Source organism: Misgurnus anguillicaudatus, chromosome 19, assembly GCF_027580225.2.
Source record: "Misgurnus anguillicaudatus chromosome 19, ASM2758022v2, whole genome shotgun sequence".
NCBI lineage: Eukaryota > Metazoa > Chordata > Actinopteri > Cypriniformes > Cobitidae > Misgurnus > Misgurnus anguillicaudatus.
Window position 1 is genome coordinate 22,751,042 of NC_073355.2, and position 16,076 is coordinate 22,767,117.

The window sequence follows — 16,076 nt, forward strand, 5'->3', positions numbered from 1 at the left end:
ACTGAACATTTAACGTTACTCCCCCGGGCTTAAATATTTGGTAAAATCCTTGGTCTTAGCTTACTACACTGCAAATAAATAAATAAATCAATAAAAACAAAATGCATAATCTAATTCAAAAGGAAAAACAAGACTTACTCCACAGGCAAACCACTTTTTCTTGTTTTAAGCAAAAACTTTACAAAATGCTTTAGAACTTTAAAATCTTGTATCATTTTGATTTTAAAGAAAAATATATATCTTGATTTAAAGATGTTTAGATAATTATGCTTGAAAACAAAACAAAAGGCTGAGTAAGATGATACTGAGGAAAACTACTGACTCACTCATACTGCTTCTGTGTGAGATAAGGAGAAGTGACACTCAGGACTGAGATGAGGTAAGACTTTAGATACAAGCAAAAGATACAAGTTGCTTAAAGGTCACGTTCTTCCTGATCCCATTTTTTAATCCTAGTTAATGTGTAATGTTGCTATAATAGCATAAATAATACCTGTAAAATGATAAAGCTCAAAGTTCACAGCCAGGTGATATATTTTCTTTAACAGAATTCGCCTTTCAAAGCCTACAGCGAACGGCCGGTTTGGACTACAGTCCTCTACTTCCTGCTTTAATGACGTCACTAGAACAGTTTTTGACTAAACTCCGCCCACAGGAATACGGCAAGCTAAGCTGCTATCAAATCACAACAGACTAAACAGGCTACACATTCAGAACTCGATACGTATTTCTGAAGGAGGGACTTCATAGAACAAGGAAGAATTAAAAAAAAATTCTTTAAAATGATCAAAATTCATTTTAGTTGTGTTAGAAATAAAGTGTAAGTACAGTTATGGATTATTAATCACACCAAATACCGTGCACACAGTGCATGCGCTTGCAATGATGTTTGAAATAAAATATTTAGTGCTAGAGGCCTTTTTGACGATACCAAAAACCCCTAAAAACACCTCTTCCAATGAAAGAGATCACGTTCTCCATCCAACCTGGTGACATCTTCATTCACTGTGAATTCAGTCCACATCGATGATATCACTGTTGTCTCTTTCTCAGTATTTTTCTCTCTTGCTTCGCCCCTTAGGCCTAATTAACCAGCTCAGGCTCAGAAAAGCCCAGTCAGCCAATTCAAAGCCATTAACAATTCATGGATAGATGTCACAAAAATAGCCAGACCTTCTCTTTCCATCTTGGCTCTTGGGGGGGTAAGGAGGGGTCAGTCAGGTCCCTGGTAGAGCTGGGTACTCCCATCATATAATCCGTTCTCTCCTGCAGTTCAACATCTGCTCCGATCACTCTTTCGCTCCATCCTGTGATGTAGCTCAAGCTGTAAGGATCTTGTGAAACTGGAACACTGAGTAACTGAGAATAAATGATGTTCAAGATACAGCATACCCATCAACAGAGACCTTTCTAATGTTATAATACACTCTTATTCTAAAAAATTTAACTTGCTCACCTTCATGTTCAAAACCTTTATGTTCCTGTGAAGAAGATCAAAGGGTGAAGATTAAACCTTAAAAAGTCCATGCAACAACGACAGACCTCCAGACTTCCAGAGGCTTAGTGATGACAGAAATAAATTTTTGCAGAATTGTATAATCCTGGTTAATTGTATAACACAAATCACATCCTGCTGCCATGGTTCTGATGGGAAAAACAGGATGTCATACAAACGGTCAAACTAATTATGTTCTGTTTTGCCCCCAAGTTGATTTTTCATGCAAACTATATAATGTCGGCATTTGCGGCAAAATCTATCGCTCGGCTTTTGGCATCACCCAGTCCACAGAAAGCTGCTCAATAAAACATTGCTGTCATAGTAAAACATTAATGGCTCTGTCTTCAAGCATTAGCCCACATGAACACACATTTAGGGCATCTTTTCAGCAAAAGCCTTATCCAGAAAAGCCATCCCTCCTTAACGCATAAAATCATCAGAGAAGATTTAATAGTCATTTAGTAAATCGAACTTCACCCCAGATCAAAAAGCATTATTTCTGTTTAAGTGGTATCATAAATTATTGTATTAATCATTGTGTGTGCATTCAGGCGAATACAATGCCCTATTTATGACCACGATAGTGGGCAAATATATTTAATAGGATTGCTGCACTTAAAGCTGGAGGCAACAGTTTTTGTTGCTGTCTGGTTTACACATTTGAAATGTTTGAATGTTTTGTATTAAATGGCTAACAATATAATTCAGTGATCATTTATGCAAGAAATTGTCAAACAATTTTCTTTATTTTGTTCGACACAATGACTTTAGAGCACTTAGAGCTATCGTGTAAAAAAGCTACACTATAATGGACACATCCAAAAATACATAATACTTATGCACTTATAGATTACCCTCTTTCAATGTCAGTCAAACACAGTGAGCGGGATTAAATGCTAATCTAATGAGATGTGGATCTCTTGTCAAATACAACAAAACAAAATAGATCTCCTTTTATTGAAGGCCGTTGATGAAATCAGCTTACCTCACCATACAAAAGCACTATGATCACAGAAATCCACTGAATACTTTCTCTTATAATGTCTTAAGCACTTCAGATGATCAGAAAATATTGCCATTTACTAAGAGGATTAAGTTCATTTCAAATTAATTTACATAATTGCATCTGTGTCTGTTGTTTTTAATAATGTGTTACTATTTTAAACAAAAAAAGGTCCATTGTTTTAAATTTTATATATCTATTTCACAACTCATTTGTGCTGTGAATTGGTTGGATAGTGCAGATTAAGGGGTGGTATTATTATAATAAGAGCTCCTTATGACATTATAAGGAGAGCCCAATTTTAACGACCTATTTTTTCATGTGCTGGCAGAGAATGGGTTTACGAAAACTAAGGTACTGGATTGGTCTTTTTCAGATTTTCTAGGTTGATAGAAGCACTGGGAACCCAATCATAGCACTTAAACATGGAAAAAGTCTGATTTTCATGCCATGACCCCTTTAAAGTGAATGTGGAGGTTGAATGATGTGATTGGTGTTTAATAAACACTGTTTGTGTTAAAGGACGATGGAGGGCAGACTTTACTTAAATCCTACAGTGTTGTAACTGTGTGTGTGTGTGCTTACAAGGTTATTCTACAAATTCACTGTTTGAAGCATGATCTCTTCCTCCCTCTCTCTCTCTCTCTCTCTATTATGATGTCATAAGGAGCTCTTATTATAATAATATCACCCCTTAATCTGCACTATCCAACCACAGCCCTGCCATTTATTGCAGAGAAAAAGAGATCATTGTGATCTGTGTTTCATCAGCTCATTTGCATATTAAAGCGACACCATGTAATTTTTCAACCTTCATAATAAATTTTCAAGACCCTTGTGATAGTACATTGACTTTAAATAGGTTGAATGACATGTCTACCATAGCCTGACGGGGTCTGTATCGCTTTTACTCGTACTTTAAAACTTAGGGTTTCTGGTAGTAACCAGAGCACACAAAAAAACTACAAAATTCGACTGCTTTACGGCAAACATCACTTCCTCCACACAATTTTTTTTAACGTGAATTTTGCTGGAGTGTAGAGAGCAACTTATATTATGTGACTCTGTGGCACTGTGTTAGTGTGATGGACCTATGACATGGGTGACCTGGGTTCAATTCCCCTTTAAGGCAATTTTTTATATAAACTCACAATCTTTATTCATACATAAATGCGATCTTCTTTATAAATGACGGCGATTATCTTGCATATAGTTCCCTGTATTCAGATGCTGTGTTCACGTGTTCACATATTTACCTTTCTTTTACTGTCTATGGTATTTACATTACAGTCCAGGATGCTATAGCAGTCAAACTTGCTCAAACTCACACAGTGTAAAACCAAACCCTATTCATTCACCAATCCCTATTCATTCACCAATCCCTATTCATTCACCAATCAGATCCGAGCATTTCTCTCTTCTCTCTTCCTCATTTGCTGCGTTCCGCTGTCACTCACGTGACGTATTACAAAGCTGCAGACCTAAACACGTCGGTTTACTTGGATTTGGAGCGACAATTTTCACATAAAAGAGAGGAAATACAAGCGCCATTGCGGAAAATTGTGGTGGTGAGGGAGAAAGAGACGATGCAACAATATTTGTTTGGAAAAAGTCAAGGAAATACTTCTGGTCGTTTCTCAATTGGAAGGCTGCAGCCTCCAGAGGTCAAATATGCAGGCTGCATACGTTATCAAGCCTGGGTTATTAAGGTAAACTGAGCATTACATAAGCAAGTCATAAGCATACTGCAACAATTTATGATTAACTAAGTATAATAGTCAACTTTATAATTGTTAATATTGTGAAATAAGACAGTCTTGATGACGTATGCAGCTTAAAAATACGACATCCGGAGGCTGCAACCTTCAGATTGAGAAATGGCTTCTGCCACGAGTTCCTCATCAGAAAGTTGTAACATGACTGCGTTTCTTCCTGATGCCTCAAAATGTTGATCGTTTAGCGTTTTAAAGGTGCAGTGTGTAAATTTTAACGGCATCTAAAACCAACAGCTCAGTTCACAGCTCACCCCTCGCTTTTGAAATGCATAGAGAAGCTACGGTAGCCACCACAGGACAAACATGTCATGATTGGAGACAACGTAATAAAAAAGTTTGTCCATTAAGAGATTCTGTAGAAACATGGTGGCACAAAATGGCGACTTCCATGTAAGGGGACCCTCGTTGTATGTAGATAAAAACGTCTCATTCTAAAGTAATAAAAACATAACGGTTCATTGTGAAAGGTCTTTATACACCCCTGATAATATAGTTTTGTATATTATTTTGCATTTCTATCAAGAGATCCTTCTAAAAAATACACACTGCACCCTTAAAGGTTTAGTTTTTAGTTTAGTTTTAAGGTTGGCCAGTTCTTTTCCTTTGCAACAGTGCTGCGGCGCTTGTGGTCTCTAGGGGCGCTAGGCGTGAAAAATACATGTCTAGCGCCCCCTAGTGGCTAAAAAGTTCTGCGGTGTGCCTTTACAGGACACACCCAAAACCCCACATTTTTGCACACAACTACAAAGTGGCAATTTTAACATGCTATAATAAATTATTTATATGGTATTTTGAGCTAAAACTTCACATATGTGCCTTGTGGACACCAAATATTTATTTGACCTCTTAAAAAAGTCTCGTGCCATGGCCCCTTTAATGACAAAAGATGAAGAACAAGCTCATATTACTGATAATACAGACATATCAGACCATTAAAGAGCCACACAGATCCAAATTCGAAACTAACCTTTATTGTTTGTCATGTAGCTGTCCATCAATGTAAACAACGTGTAAAGTAGTTGAACCAAAAAGTGCACGATTAATAAAGTTATTGGCTTCTAAAGTAGGGAGTCGACTGTGAATCGCTGAAACGAGTCGTTATAGGGAGTGAGTCTTCTTCCTGATATTTGCCACGTCACACGAACGCATCCACGTCACATGAGATACTAATCTCCCCCTACAGCCTTGCCCGCGGGAGAAACGAAAACTATGACCCGCCCACAGCTAGTTAGTGTGTGTAAACATCAGCTCCCACTTTGTTTTCAGTTTGTGTTGTTTTCACTACCAAATGAGACTTTTTCAAGGAGGGATATACTAAACGTGTCTGGCTGTGAAGAATCAGTGGTTAAAATAAATTTTTAACGGAGGGCTTTAGACGTTTGGCAATGAAAGATGGTTCAGTACCCACTTTATTTGGAACAACATGCGTCTCCTAACCACAACCTGTAAGTATGATTATAGCTTCATACTTGCTTAAATGAGTGTAAAATGTGTTTTTATTGCTTGGATTAATAATGAATGATATCGTTGTTTAAACTCCATATACTGTCAGAGTCACGATAAGCCGTTAACGTAACTCATGCTCACTAAGGGTTTTGCTATGACCCGGTTAGTTTACATAAATGCTTAAATGAGTGTAAAATTGTTAGTTTCGATTGTCGTTTGGATTGCTTGGATTAATGATGAATGATGTCGTTGTTTAAGCTGTTAATTTACTCTCAGAGAGTCACGTTAGCAAACGGCTAACGCATGCTCACTTACAGTTTTGCTATGACCCGGCTAGTTTACATAAATGCTTAAATGAGTGTAAAATGTTAGTTTCAATCGTCGTTGTTATTGCCTGGATTAATGACGAATGATGTGTATTGATGTTGACAATGTCTTCTCAGTAAATCATGTTAGCATGAGGTCAATACATGTTGCACTATTGTTGGTCTGTGCCACTGATCTGTGGTCTGTGCAACTGATCTGTGATCTGTGCAAAGACATTCTGTCAGTTGACCAATCAGAGCAGAGTAGGCTACTGAAAGGTGGGGTTTAGGCAGACTGAGTCATTGAACGGCTTCACACGAATCGTTTGGGGATCTCTGAGAAATGGGGTAATTTTAAATTTATATTTTGAGAAAATTACAGTGTTTTTTGACCTTGCATGCATTTAAACCTGTTGTCCGGGACTTATAAACAGTGATAGGATGCTTAAAATTGTCATCTTACTGGCTCTTTAAATAACATCTGTAATTACCAATTTAAAAAATATTTAGATTAAAGATACACTCTAAACATGCTGGGTTGTTTACCCACATGCTAAAAAATTGTGATAAATTGCACTAAATGCTCGTAATCATAGGGGAACCATTTTTAGTGCTATATCGCACCTATAAAGCACCTATGAAGAACCATCTGGGGGTGATATGGCACCACTATAGCACCAGATATGGTTCTATATGGTACAATATGGTTCTGCAGGTGCTATATAGCACTTAAATTGTTTCTCCTATGATTACGAACCAGTGAACCACTTTTAGTGCTATTTAGCACCGTTTGTTTTTAGAGTGCTTGTTGGGTAAAATGTGGAAAAACCCAACCGTTGGGTTAAATTAAATCCAATTTATCTTGTAAATTGTTCAAACAAGACATGTGAACATGAAGCAACAACAGGGTTTAAATAGATGACATGAAATGTAATAATTTTGTGTTTAATAATGTATGAGATGTGTGGATACATTTTTGAGATGGAAAAATATTACAGTATAATGGTAAATACACACTCCACATAAATCTTTACAATCTGACAGAGTCTGAACATCTTTGCAAAAATTACACGAGTCAGAGTCATTCATTTCATATCTGCACAACCTAATCTACACTTTCTGTGTGTATGTCATGTGGAAAAACAAATCTTTCCTTTTTTATTTACAAAGGCACTGCACCTTTCTGAAGATGAAAAGACTACAGCCTGGTTTGAGTAACATAATATTTATAAAACTTTAATATAAAAATGATTCAATCAAGCAAACACGATAATCTGATATGATAACTATGACTAATTTCTGTCCCTCGGGCTGGACTGAAAACACAAGGCTATCCTGTGTGGTAGTGACAGATCCCAGTCCTCCTCCAGCAGTACTGAAGTATGATTCACCATTCACACCTCAAAACCTATTCCTGGAGGTTTAGTTTTTTAACGCATTACACAAAAACTAAAACCAACTGGCCACTATATGTAACATCTAGTTTCAAGATACTTACATATGCTGATGATATAATAGATGACCTCATGACCGCTGCATCTGTCCAAATACAAATGTCCGCCCCAGCCTGTTGGTGAACTCATTCTTCTTTTGGAAGGAAATCCAAGTTGTCGCTCTTACTGGTGATGGGTTGCTCCAGTAGGGCTCTTGTGTGAGAGCAGGAAAGTTGAGAAAGCCAAATAGGAGTCCCAGCAGCAGAGCAATGATTAGAGGAAAACCCCAATCGTTGATCTTGATCGGTTCTTCACACCGGGCCTGGAGAAAAGACCCCTGCATTGTGCCGATGGCTTATGGAGAAAGACAGAGAGATTTTAGTATTGCTCCACAGGTCTGCTGGCCAGAAACTGTTAGGACGTGTGTGTCTGAACAGTTCCCTTTGGTAGGACACATCTGTCAGGTTGGCTTGAGACCGCAACAAAGATGTCAATGTGACACACAAGCCAGATGTCAACAGATGTCAGTCCTGTCCTGTGGATACATCCAACAGATTGCTTTACTTTGATGTTACAATGAAAGCATCAAGCATGTTTCATCACTGGTCCTTTTATGCATGATTGTTAACCGTAACCACTCGTAAATTAACAAAGGTAAAACGGTGTGTGTGTGTGTGTGTGTCGTAGCGCTGATGTTATGCAACACACATCACACTAAGTTCAAACTAATACCTGAGGTTAGTGCTTCTGTGACCACAATGACATCCTCACCCAAATTTCGGCTTTGGATTATAAAAATGTGTCTTACGGAAAGTCGTGTTATAGTTCATTTATTTGTGTCCATGGCACGAATTCAGCATTGAGCACGAATGTCTTTTTCATGTTACTCGCACAAATTTTTGTAAACAGATTTTGGTGTCTATGGCACGACTTTCTTTTTCGCGTCATTTTATGTATTGTTTTCTTATTTTTTCCTATTTTTGAATCATTGTTGCTTGGGGTTGGGGTTAGTTTTGGGGTTTGGGTTAGGATATACTTTTATGTATTGGTTTCTACTAGGGATTCCTCGATACAACATTTTCTAAAGTACTCATACTCATTAAAAGTCCCCCAAAACCGGGGATCGATACCACGGTCTGAGAAATGTTTATGTTTGAGTGGCGTGTAAGGGGTTAATGCCTCTTGTGTTGTCCAAAGAGGCAGCGTTTACAACAAACTGAAAAACATTTTTTACATTTTTTAAATAATTATTTATTCTGTCATATGTTGCATACAACATACTTTTCATTTTAAATAAATGTTCTTAATTCCAAACTAGTCCCTTGTTTTTTTGTTAAATTATATGACTAAAGCTGTTACCTGTAAATTTAAATCATGTTTTTTGTTATTAAGTACTCGGTATCGGCAAGTACTGAAATGCAAGTACTTGTACTCATATTCCAAAAAAGTGGTATCGGTGCATCCCTAGTTTCTACATCTTTTTCTTCCGCTTTTAAAACTATTCTCGTCTGGAGTAGGGGGTTAGGGTTAGGATGTCTAAAAATGTAACAGAAAGTGATTCTGGCCCCAACCCCAGGCGACGGTGGTAAGAAAGTGGGAAAGAACAACGAGAGAACAATATATAAAATTGCACACAAAAAACTATTTATAGAAATTTGTGCGAGTGACACGAAAAACACATTCGTGCTCAAGGCATGAAAAAAGCTGAATTTCGCGCATGGACACGAGTAAAATCAAATTTTTATGTGATTATAACACAACTTTCCGTGAGATCAGTCTTAAAATGTAACATGATTATGCAACTCTTGGAAACATTTAATTGTATCTGCATGTTTAAGATGAAATATTAATGCATTATTATTAATGCAGACATTCTAATGATGGTGTATTTCAAAACTACTGCATGTACAATAGTTAAAACAGTTTAAAAGCTGACGGATTGTTTATCCAGTGCTGTAAAATAAATGTTTGCTTCAATGCAAACATTACATACCTCTTGAAGAATGTGATCTTTATCACATGTTTTCCCACGTTTTTCCCATGATGATGTTGACACGCAGCTATCACCTGCTCATTGAGGCAACTCATTAAAACCAGTGTAAATATTTAAACAGGATAAATTGTGTTTAAATAAACGTATTACTTTGTCTTATGAATACCTGTAAATATTTGTTATGCACCTTCGTGAGAATCTTATGTTTAATATTTGATCATGCTTGCTTTTTCAGCTTACAGATCCTGCAAAATGTATGTACAGTATAAGCACACATCATTCAGTCCCAGAAGACTTCCTTTAAACTCTGAACTGATGTTAAAAGAGGAAAGGGACATTCGGTGTGATGGTGCTTATAAATGAAGCAGGTAAAAAGTGACTCTGATGGGCTGCCATAACCTCCGCTGAGAAAGTCCTTTCCATCAGTGCCTGGAAATCAGGTCACCTCACTGTGGAGAACCAAAGCAAGGACAGGACACAGTGCTGGAGAAACCTCAAAGGTGTCCATTGTTTTCAGAAACAAAAGCATCGTTTTCACCTTGGTGTAAAAATATATTTAATAAATAATTGTAATATAAATAATTAGTTTATAGCAATGCTAAAATGACTGGATTGTGCAACAATATTAATAAATAAATCCATATTTTTCATTCATTTAAAAATCATGCATGCCAGGACAAGCACTCATATCAGCTGACACAACAACAGGTAAATATAACTATAAAGATACATATTATATAGTTGCAAAGGGAATGGCATTAGATAGCATTTTTTCCCAAAACAGCAAGCATTGCATAACAGCTCCTTAGCAAACACACTCTGAATCAAGATTTCTTGCAGATTGAGAGAAAAAAATAGATATAGCAAAATAAATAACAACTGAATTACAGAAAGAAAGGGGGATTTTCTTTGCTTACTACTATCAGCACATGCAAAACAAATCATTTCAACACACCAGCACTTAATGTAGTCCTGAGTTTGGCTGCACTGGCTCTTTTGAACAGATTGTTGCGGTTTGAGTCGCCCACAGACATGGAGGCTGTATGCATTATATAAAGCCCTAAACCCTGGCCATTGCATTTCAGTCGCTTTTATCCATCACTACTGTAGGATGATGGTCCACAAACCCTGCTGTGCTTACACGCACACAATACATAAAGTACCTAAAACCACATTCTCCTGACACTCTGACCCCTGAATTATTTTTAACTCAGCGAGCACAGAGAGCTTTACTGCTAAGTGAAGCATGCATCGGTTGAAGTAATGTATGAAAATACATTGCTATTAAAAGCCCTGACAAAAACGAAAGAGGCATTGCAAATACCACATTTGGTCATGAAAACAGTGAAAGGATGACACAAATCTAAATAACAGTTGATTTAAACAGCCTGGAGATATTTGACATCTGCTTATAAGTCTATTATGTCTTGCTTATGTTAAAATCAAAAGATAGCCGCGTGCTTGGAGACGCATAAACAGTTCATGGTGTTCACATTGTGCAGTGTTGTGTATAGTCATATGACAAAGCAAATGTGTAATTCTTCACTTATCTAAGCTAAAAAGTACTTTGCTGGTTAAAAAGTCAATACGTTGGCATATGTGACCTTTACTATAATTTTATGATAACTGATATTGTATAACTTTCAGAATTATGACAGACTGTCTTACACGACGCTCCATATTTGAGCAGTAATTTTAGTCCACGTGAGTGAGGGGATTGTGTATTCCCGCTATTGAAATTCTGCTATTAGTAAAATACAGTTATTTTTAAATGTACAGAAAGGGATTTTACCTCAATAACGGCCCAATTATGAAAGCTGAGAACACGATGAAGCAGCGCCATCTTGTGGTTCAAAGGAGTTTGGCTGGTCAGAAATATGCACGTTTTTGGTTGTGAAAAAGAATTTAAAAAAAATAAATATCTTAAACAACAATTAATGCCTACAAAATTATCATTTTCTACATAAACAAAGACACGGATTAAAGAAACGCAGCATTCGCACTAGCGCTGCCTTTACACTTAGTAAACCGGAAGCGGAAACTGCGAGGGAGCGGTTGACAGCTTCTAGTCATTGGAAGAGAGCACCGCTAGCAAAACAATAATTTTTTTTGCAGATATGGAGCTGTGCGAAATATTATACAACAAGGCAGAATACATCGAAACGGTACGTAAATAAAATCAATCGCCTAGTCATGAGTTTGCAAGCGACACATTCAGTATTACGACATAAATTATGAATTTAAAGTGATCTCTGCAAAGCATCTGACTCGCGGCTGATGATTTAACCATCACAATAAATGCGCTTCTGTATCAAAAGCTTTTCTTACATAGGTGTATATTATGGTAACGCTAACTATCTATGTGATCTGTGCAGGCATCGGGCAATAAAGTCAGCAGACAGTCAGTTCTGTGCGGTAGTCAAAACATTGTCCTCAATGGAAAAGTAAGTGAGCTTTCTCATCTTAAATCTGTGTGAATCTGCCATTTTGATCAGTCATGTCATGTACAAAAGCTTTAAATTTGTTCTGTGTGCTCTTTTAGACTATAGTGATGAATGACTGTATCATCAGAGGAGATCTTGCTAATGTCAGAGTTGGGCGACACTGTGTCATTAAAAGTCGTAGCGTAATTCGACCACCATTCAAGAAGTTCAGTAAAGGGGTAGCAGTTTTTATATATAATTAATGCTTATTATTAGATTAGTGCAGCTAATTTAAATGCATTTATCTAAATTATACGTACAATGTGTTAATTTCCCTTTTTGTTATACATTAGGGTAGCTTTCTTCCCTCTACATATTGGGGACCATGTGTTCATAGAGGAGGACTGCGTTGTCAATGCTGCACAGATAGGATCATATGTCCACATTGGCAAGAATTGTGTGATTGTAAGTTGTAGTCTCCCATTCACATTCTGCCATAACTTTGTTATTGGTAGTAACTAATATGGTGGTGCTTATGGCAAATATTTATTTTAGGGCCGTCGCTGCGTCTTGAAGGACTGTTGTAAGATATTGGATAATACTGTACTTCCACCAGAGACAGTCGTACCTCCATTCACAGTATTTTCTGGTTGTCCAGGTGGGTACCCTATAGATACTCTTTAATAAATTTCAGACTTCAGTCTATATTTGGATTTTTCCCAACATTTGAAATAAATATGTTAATTATTCATTTATTTACTAGTTTACAAGTCATTATGTTATTATTACCTGGTAAGTAGTGGATTTATTTGTGACCCCGTCTGTGAAATCCAGGCTAAAGTCTCATAAACTTATTATGAGATTATGAACATCGAAGTTTGATTTCAGTCATTGATTTCACATTGATTTTAATCTTTGACATGACCAAATCTTTCTTTGGTTGTATATTTCAGGTTTGTTTTCAGGAGAGCTCCCTGAATGTACACAGGAACTGATGATCGATGTTACCAAGAGTTACTACCAGAAGTTCCTCCCTCTCAGTCAGATTTAGGACTAAACTTGAATTTTGTTTCTGTCTGGGACTAAAGGCACTAATGGACTATTCCCCCATCCGGTACTCTAGGTTCCAGTTTAAAAAAAACATGAAGAGCAACATGCATCTTTTTTATAATGTCTACCATAATTTTTGTTCTTATGCACAGATGTACCTACTTGCAGTTAAATCCTTGTTTGTGATTATAGCTATACTAATATAGAAAATATAAGTAAGACACAAACCACATCTTACAGTACCTGCATATCATGTCAGTATACGTAGATCTCTGTTAATGGATCTTATGCCAATGCACACATTGCTTAGAAAAATACTTCATGAAAAAGACTCAATGATCAGCTTATAGACTAAATGGCCTTTATTTATTAAAAAATGCTCAGCTGGATCATTACTTTGCAACACTACATGTTTTCTGTGTGCAAAAGCTGATTATTACAGTTGTTAATAAATGTTTTTATGTATACATACTGATTCATTTAAGTGTGTTTTAATGGCTTTGCTTTCCTGAAATAACATTTTAGGTACTCTACAGAAGTCTTTCAAATATGTACCAGCTTAAAGGTGCAGTGTGTAAATTTTAGCGGCATCTAGTGGTGAGGTTGCGAATTGCAACCCACGGCTTAGTCCACGGCTCACCTCTTGCTTTTGACACACAGAGAAGCTACGGTAGCCGCCACCGAACAAACATGTCATCGTCGGAGACAACTTAGTAAAAAAGAGTCCTTTAAGGGCTTCTGTAAAAAAATGGCGACTTCCATGTAAGGGGAGCCTTGGTGTATGTAGATAAAAAGTTCTCGTTATTTTTAGTTATTAAACACATAACGGTTTATTATGAAAGGTCTTTATACACCCCTGATAGTATAGTTTTGTATATTATTTTGCATTTCTGTCAAAAGATCCTTCTAAAAATCGCACACTGCAACTTTAAGAAATCAGCAGCATTTTTATTTGTTGAGGTAGGGACTGTTTGGATCACAGTAGTTGGATGATGCAAAGAATTTATATTCTACTGTGTTGCATACAATTCAATATTTTTATTCTATTTTAGAAATTATAAGGATAATATAAAGGACCTTTTAAAAAAAGGATGTACCTTTAGGCTCCTTTACAGGCACTAAAACCTTTATGATTTGCTTCCATAAACATAAACAGATAAAAACATATGTAAAAACATCAAAATAATTTAAGATCTTTTGATTTAAAAGCATAAAACTTTGACCCATAAAGGTACATTTTCTTACAATTAGCAATTGTACACATTGCCTCATTTCTGTCCAAATACTGTTTTTTGGAAGCACTGGCAAGCTGCCTTTATAAGGAGGAGGCAAATATTACGAGTTTTAGTCTGTGGAGCTGGGAAATCATTGTGGTGAATAATCAGTAGTTCTGATAAACCAGAATTCAGTTTCTCAAGTTTATCAGTCCATATTCCATTCACTTAGCCACTGCTGACACTGAGCCGTATGTTCCTCACTCTCCACTGGGCTGCTCCTCTTGTGCACTGTCTTTGGTTCCTCTTGGCTCTGTTTCATCTCAGCTTTTGCCTCTTTTAAAATAATCTCAAGTAAACCATCTGAAGTGTTCACGCATCTTTGTGGAGCCCATTTGGAGTCGAGGCTGGGCAGAAAAGGATCTGGGGCTAAGACTTGAATCGGTTCATTCTCTAGTGGAATATGCAAGAAATATGCATGCAGCATCATGCGATAAGGAGTGTTGTCTGTGCGTAGACTATAGGTGTAGTCTCCCACTATAGGGTGACCAATAGCACGACAGTGGACTCGGAGCTGGTGTGTCCGTCCTGTAAAGCAATTGCATATTTGTTAAATCAGTTTATCAATCTTTATCTGCAATCTATCTATTGTGCATATCTAAACCTCAGTTTGATACCCGTCATAGGCTGTAAAAGCACTTTTGTGACCGGATCTCCTTCATATGATCCATGCTCTAAAACGGTAAGTTTTGTCTGGCAGGGCTTTGGATTTTCACATCCTACAGCGGAGAAAAGAAAACAGTAGCACTTATGTCCATTTAAAAGCAATGATATGGCAAAGTATGCCGAACACAAAATGGTGTTTAGAAAATAAAAGGGTAAATAAATAATTCACTAAGCTATGGTTTTTAATACAAGAGACTGACCTTCTTCTCCTTCAATGCACATCATATGGGTCTTGCCCTCAGTTGTGTTCTTGCCAATTGCAAACTCCAGGGTCATTTTTTCCTCCGCCACAGTGCCACGAACCTGCAAAAGAAAATATATGCTTTGTAATCAAAATATATATCTCAATTACATCTGCAAGATACTGTGAAAGCCAGTCACACTACCAATGCAATATAAGCTTTGGTAACCAGTCGCCCTTTAAAACAGCGGTATGCCTGCCCTGCTGCAGCCTTGTTCAGTGCTACACACAAAGCTCCACTTGTGGAAAAATCCAGCTGATGACAAAACCTTTGAAAAAAAGAATATTAACAACATATTTAATATTTATCACATACACATTTTTCCTCAAGTTATTTAGTAAAGTTACAAGAAAAACACCTGAAGACATAGTAGGTGAAAGGAACTGAAAGCTCTGGGAAGTGATGCTTCAGCTGACTCTGGACAGTCTGCTTCTCATACCACATTTTACTGTCAATACGGATGTCCCAGTGTTTGTTAACAACAATATAGTTTGCACTGTGGTACAAAACACACAGATTCTCCAGACTCGCAGGCTCCATGGTCACTTGCCCCTGCAAAACAGCAAGGGTGAGCATGTAAATATTTTGACAATATCGCTAACAAACTTTAAAATTTCTCACAGTACAGACGTTTTCATACCTAAAGTCAAAATGAAATGCGTTATCTTCTACTTGTACTCTTATTGATCCAGCTTGAACTGTTTTGTTGTCGGATTTACAGCAGGATGCATGCTGGAAGAAGAGGTGCGGTATTTACATGCAAGAAGCGTGAAGCAAATCTTCATTAGAGTAAACACATGATCGTGCAAATGTATGTCCTTCTTTGGTTGTGCAAAATTAATTTAAACGTTACTAGATATTAGGGTTAATTTAATATATTAACTTGAACATCGAGGTCCAGTAAGTAACTTGTGTAATGTGTTGTTATTTCAAATTAAAAGTCTTCTTTTTCTTCTTTAAAGTTTTTT

General features: G+C 37.0%; 2 protein-coding genes and 1 long non-coding RNA gene across 7 annotated transcripts; 1 reads left to right on the forward strand and 2 right to left on the reverse strand.

Moving 5' to 3' along the window:
• Nucleotides 1-266: 266 nt before the first annotated feature.
• Nucleotides 267-11,485, reverse strand: LOC129434214 (uncharacterized). Of its 4 annotated transcripts, none has more exons than XR_008640620.2 (6): nucleotides 11,246-11,485; nucleotides 9,620-9,991; nucleotides 9,454-9,527; nucleotides 7,526-7,995; nucleotides 1,457-1,481; nucleotides 267-1,359 (listed from the first exon to the last, which is right to left on the reverse strand). It is a non-coding gene; the product is annotated as an uncharacterized lncRNA (long non-coding RNA). The 4 variants fall into 4 exon arrangements; XR_008640621.2 differs by having other exon boundaries at nucleotides 9,620-9,902; nucleotides 11,246-11,482; XR_008640630.2 differs by lacking the exon at nucleotides 9,620-9,991 and having other exon boundaries at nucleotides 269-1,359; nucleotides 11,246-11,476.
• Nucleotides 11,464-13,393, forward strand: dctn5 (dynactin 5). 2 transcript variants are annotated; one of them, XM_073857190.1, is made up of 6 exons: nucleotides 11,464-11,618; nucleotides 11,829-11,897; nucleotides 11,996-12,121; nucleotides 12,237-12,341; nucleotides 12,432-12,534; nucleotides 12,830-13,393. In XM_073857190.1, the coding sequence occupies exons 1-6, from the start codon at nucleotides 11,571-11,573 to the stop codon at nucleotides 12,925-12,927; spliced, it is 549 nt and encodes a 182-aa protein (XP_073713291.1). In that variant the 5' UTR covers nucleotides 11,464-11,570; the 3' UTR covers nucleotides 12,928-13,393. The 2 variants fall into 2 exon arrangements, with proteins under 2 accessions (XP_073713291.1, XP_073713290.1); XM_073857189.1 differs by having other exon boundaries at nucleotides 11,465-11,618; nucleotides 11,996-12,113; nucleotides 12,229-12,341.
• On the reverse strand, nucleotides 13,271-15,660 carry rpusd1 (RNA pseudouridine synthase domain containing 1). Its single transcript, XM_055193107.2, has 5 exons — nucleotides 15,467-15,660; nucleotides 15,253-15,376; nucleotides 15,067-15,169; nucleotides 14,818-14,919; nucleotides 13,271-14,728 (listed from the first exon to the last, which is right to left on the reverse strand). Exons 1-5 carry the CDS (start codon nucleotides 15,646-15,648, stop codon nucleotides 14,349-14,351), a joined length of 891 nt encoding a protein of 296 aa, XP_055049082.2. The 5' UTR covers nucleotides 15,649-15,660; the 3' UTR covers nucleotides 13,271-14,348.
• Between the last annotated feature and the right edge of the window lie 416 nt (nucleotides 15,661-16,076).

What these genes read in the sequence shown, in the direction of transcription:
- rpusd1 (XM_055193107.2), bottom strand. Translation starts at nt 15,648, where the DNA reads ATGGAGCCTGCGAGTCTGGAGAATCTGTGTGTTTTGTACCACAGTGCA. An exon ending in GTGCATTGAAGGAGAAGAAG is followed by an intron (nt 14,920 to 15,066) that starts GTCAGTCTCTTG and finishes TCTCCGCTGTAG; the next exon opens with GATGTGAAAATCCAAAGCCC. An exon ending in GCTTTTACAGCCTATGACGG is followed by an intron (nt 14,729 to 14,817) that starts GTATCAAACTGA and finishes ATTGCTTTACAG; the next exon opens with GACGGACACACCAGCTCCGA.
- dctn5 (XM_073857190.1), top strand. Translation starts at nt 11,571, where the DNA reads ATGGAGCTGTGCGAAATATTATACAACAAGGCAGAATACATCGAAACG. An exon ending in ACATTGTCCTCAATGGAAAA is followed by an intron (nt 11,898 to 11,995) that starts GTAAGTGAGCTT and finishes GTGCTCTTTTAG; the next exon opens with ACTATAGTGATGAATGACTG. An exon ending in TTGGCAAGAATTGTGTGATT is followed by an intron (nt 12,342 to 12,431) that starts GTAAGTTGTAGT and finishes TATTTATTTTAG; the next exon opens with GGCCGTCGCTGCGTCTTGAA.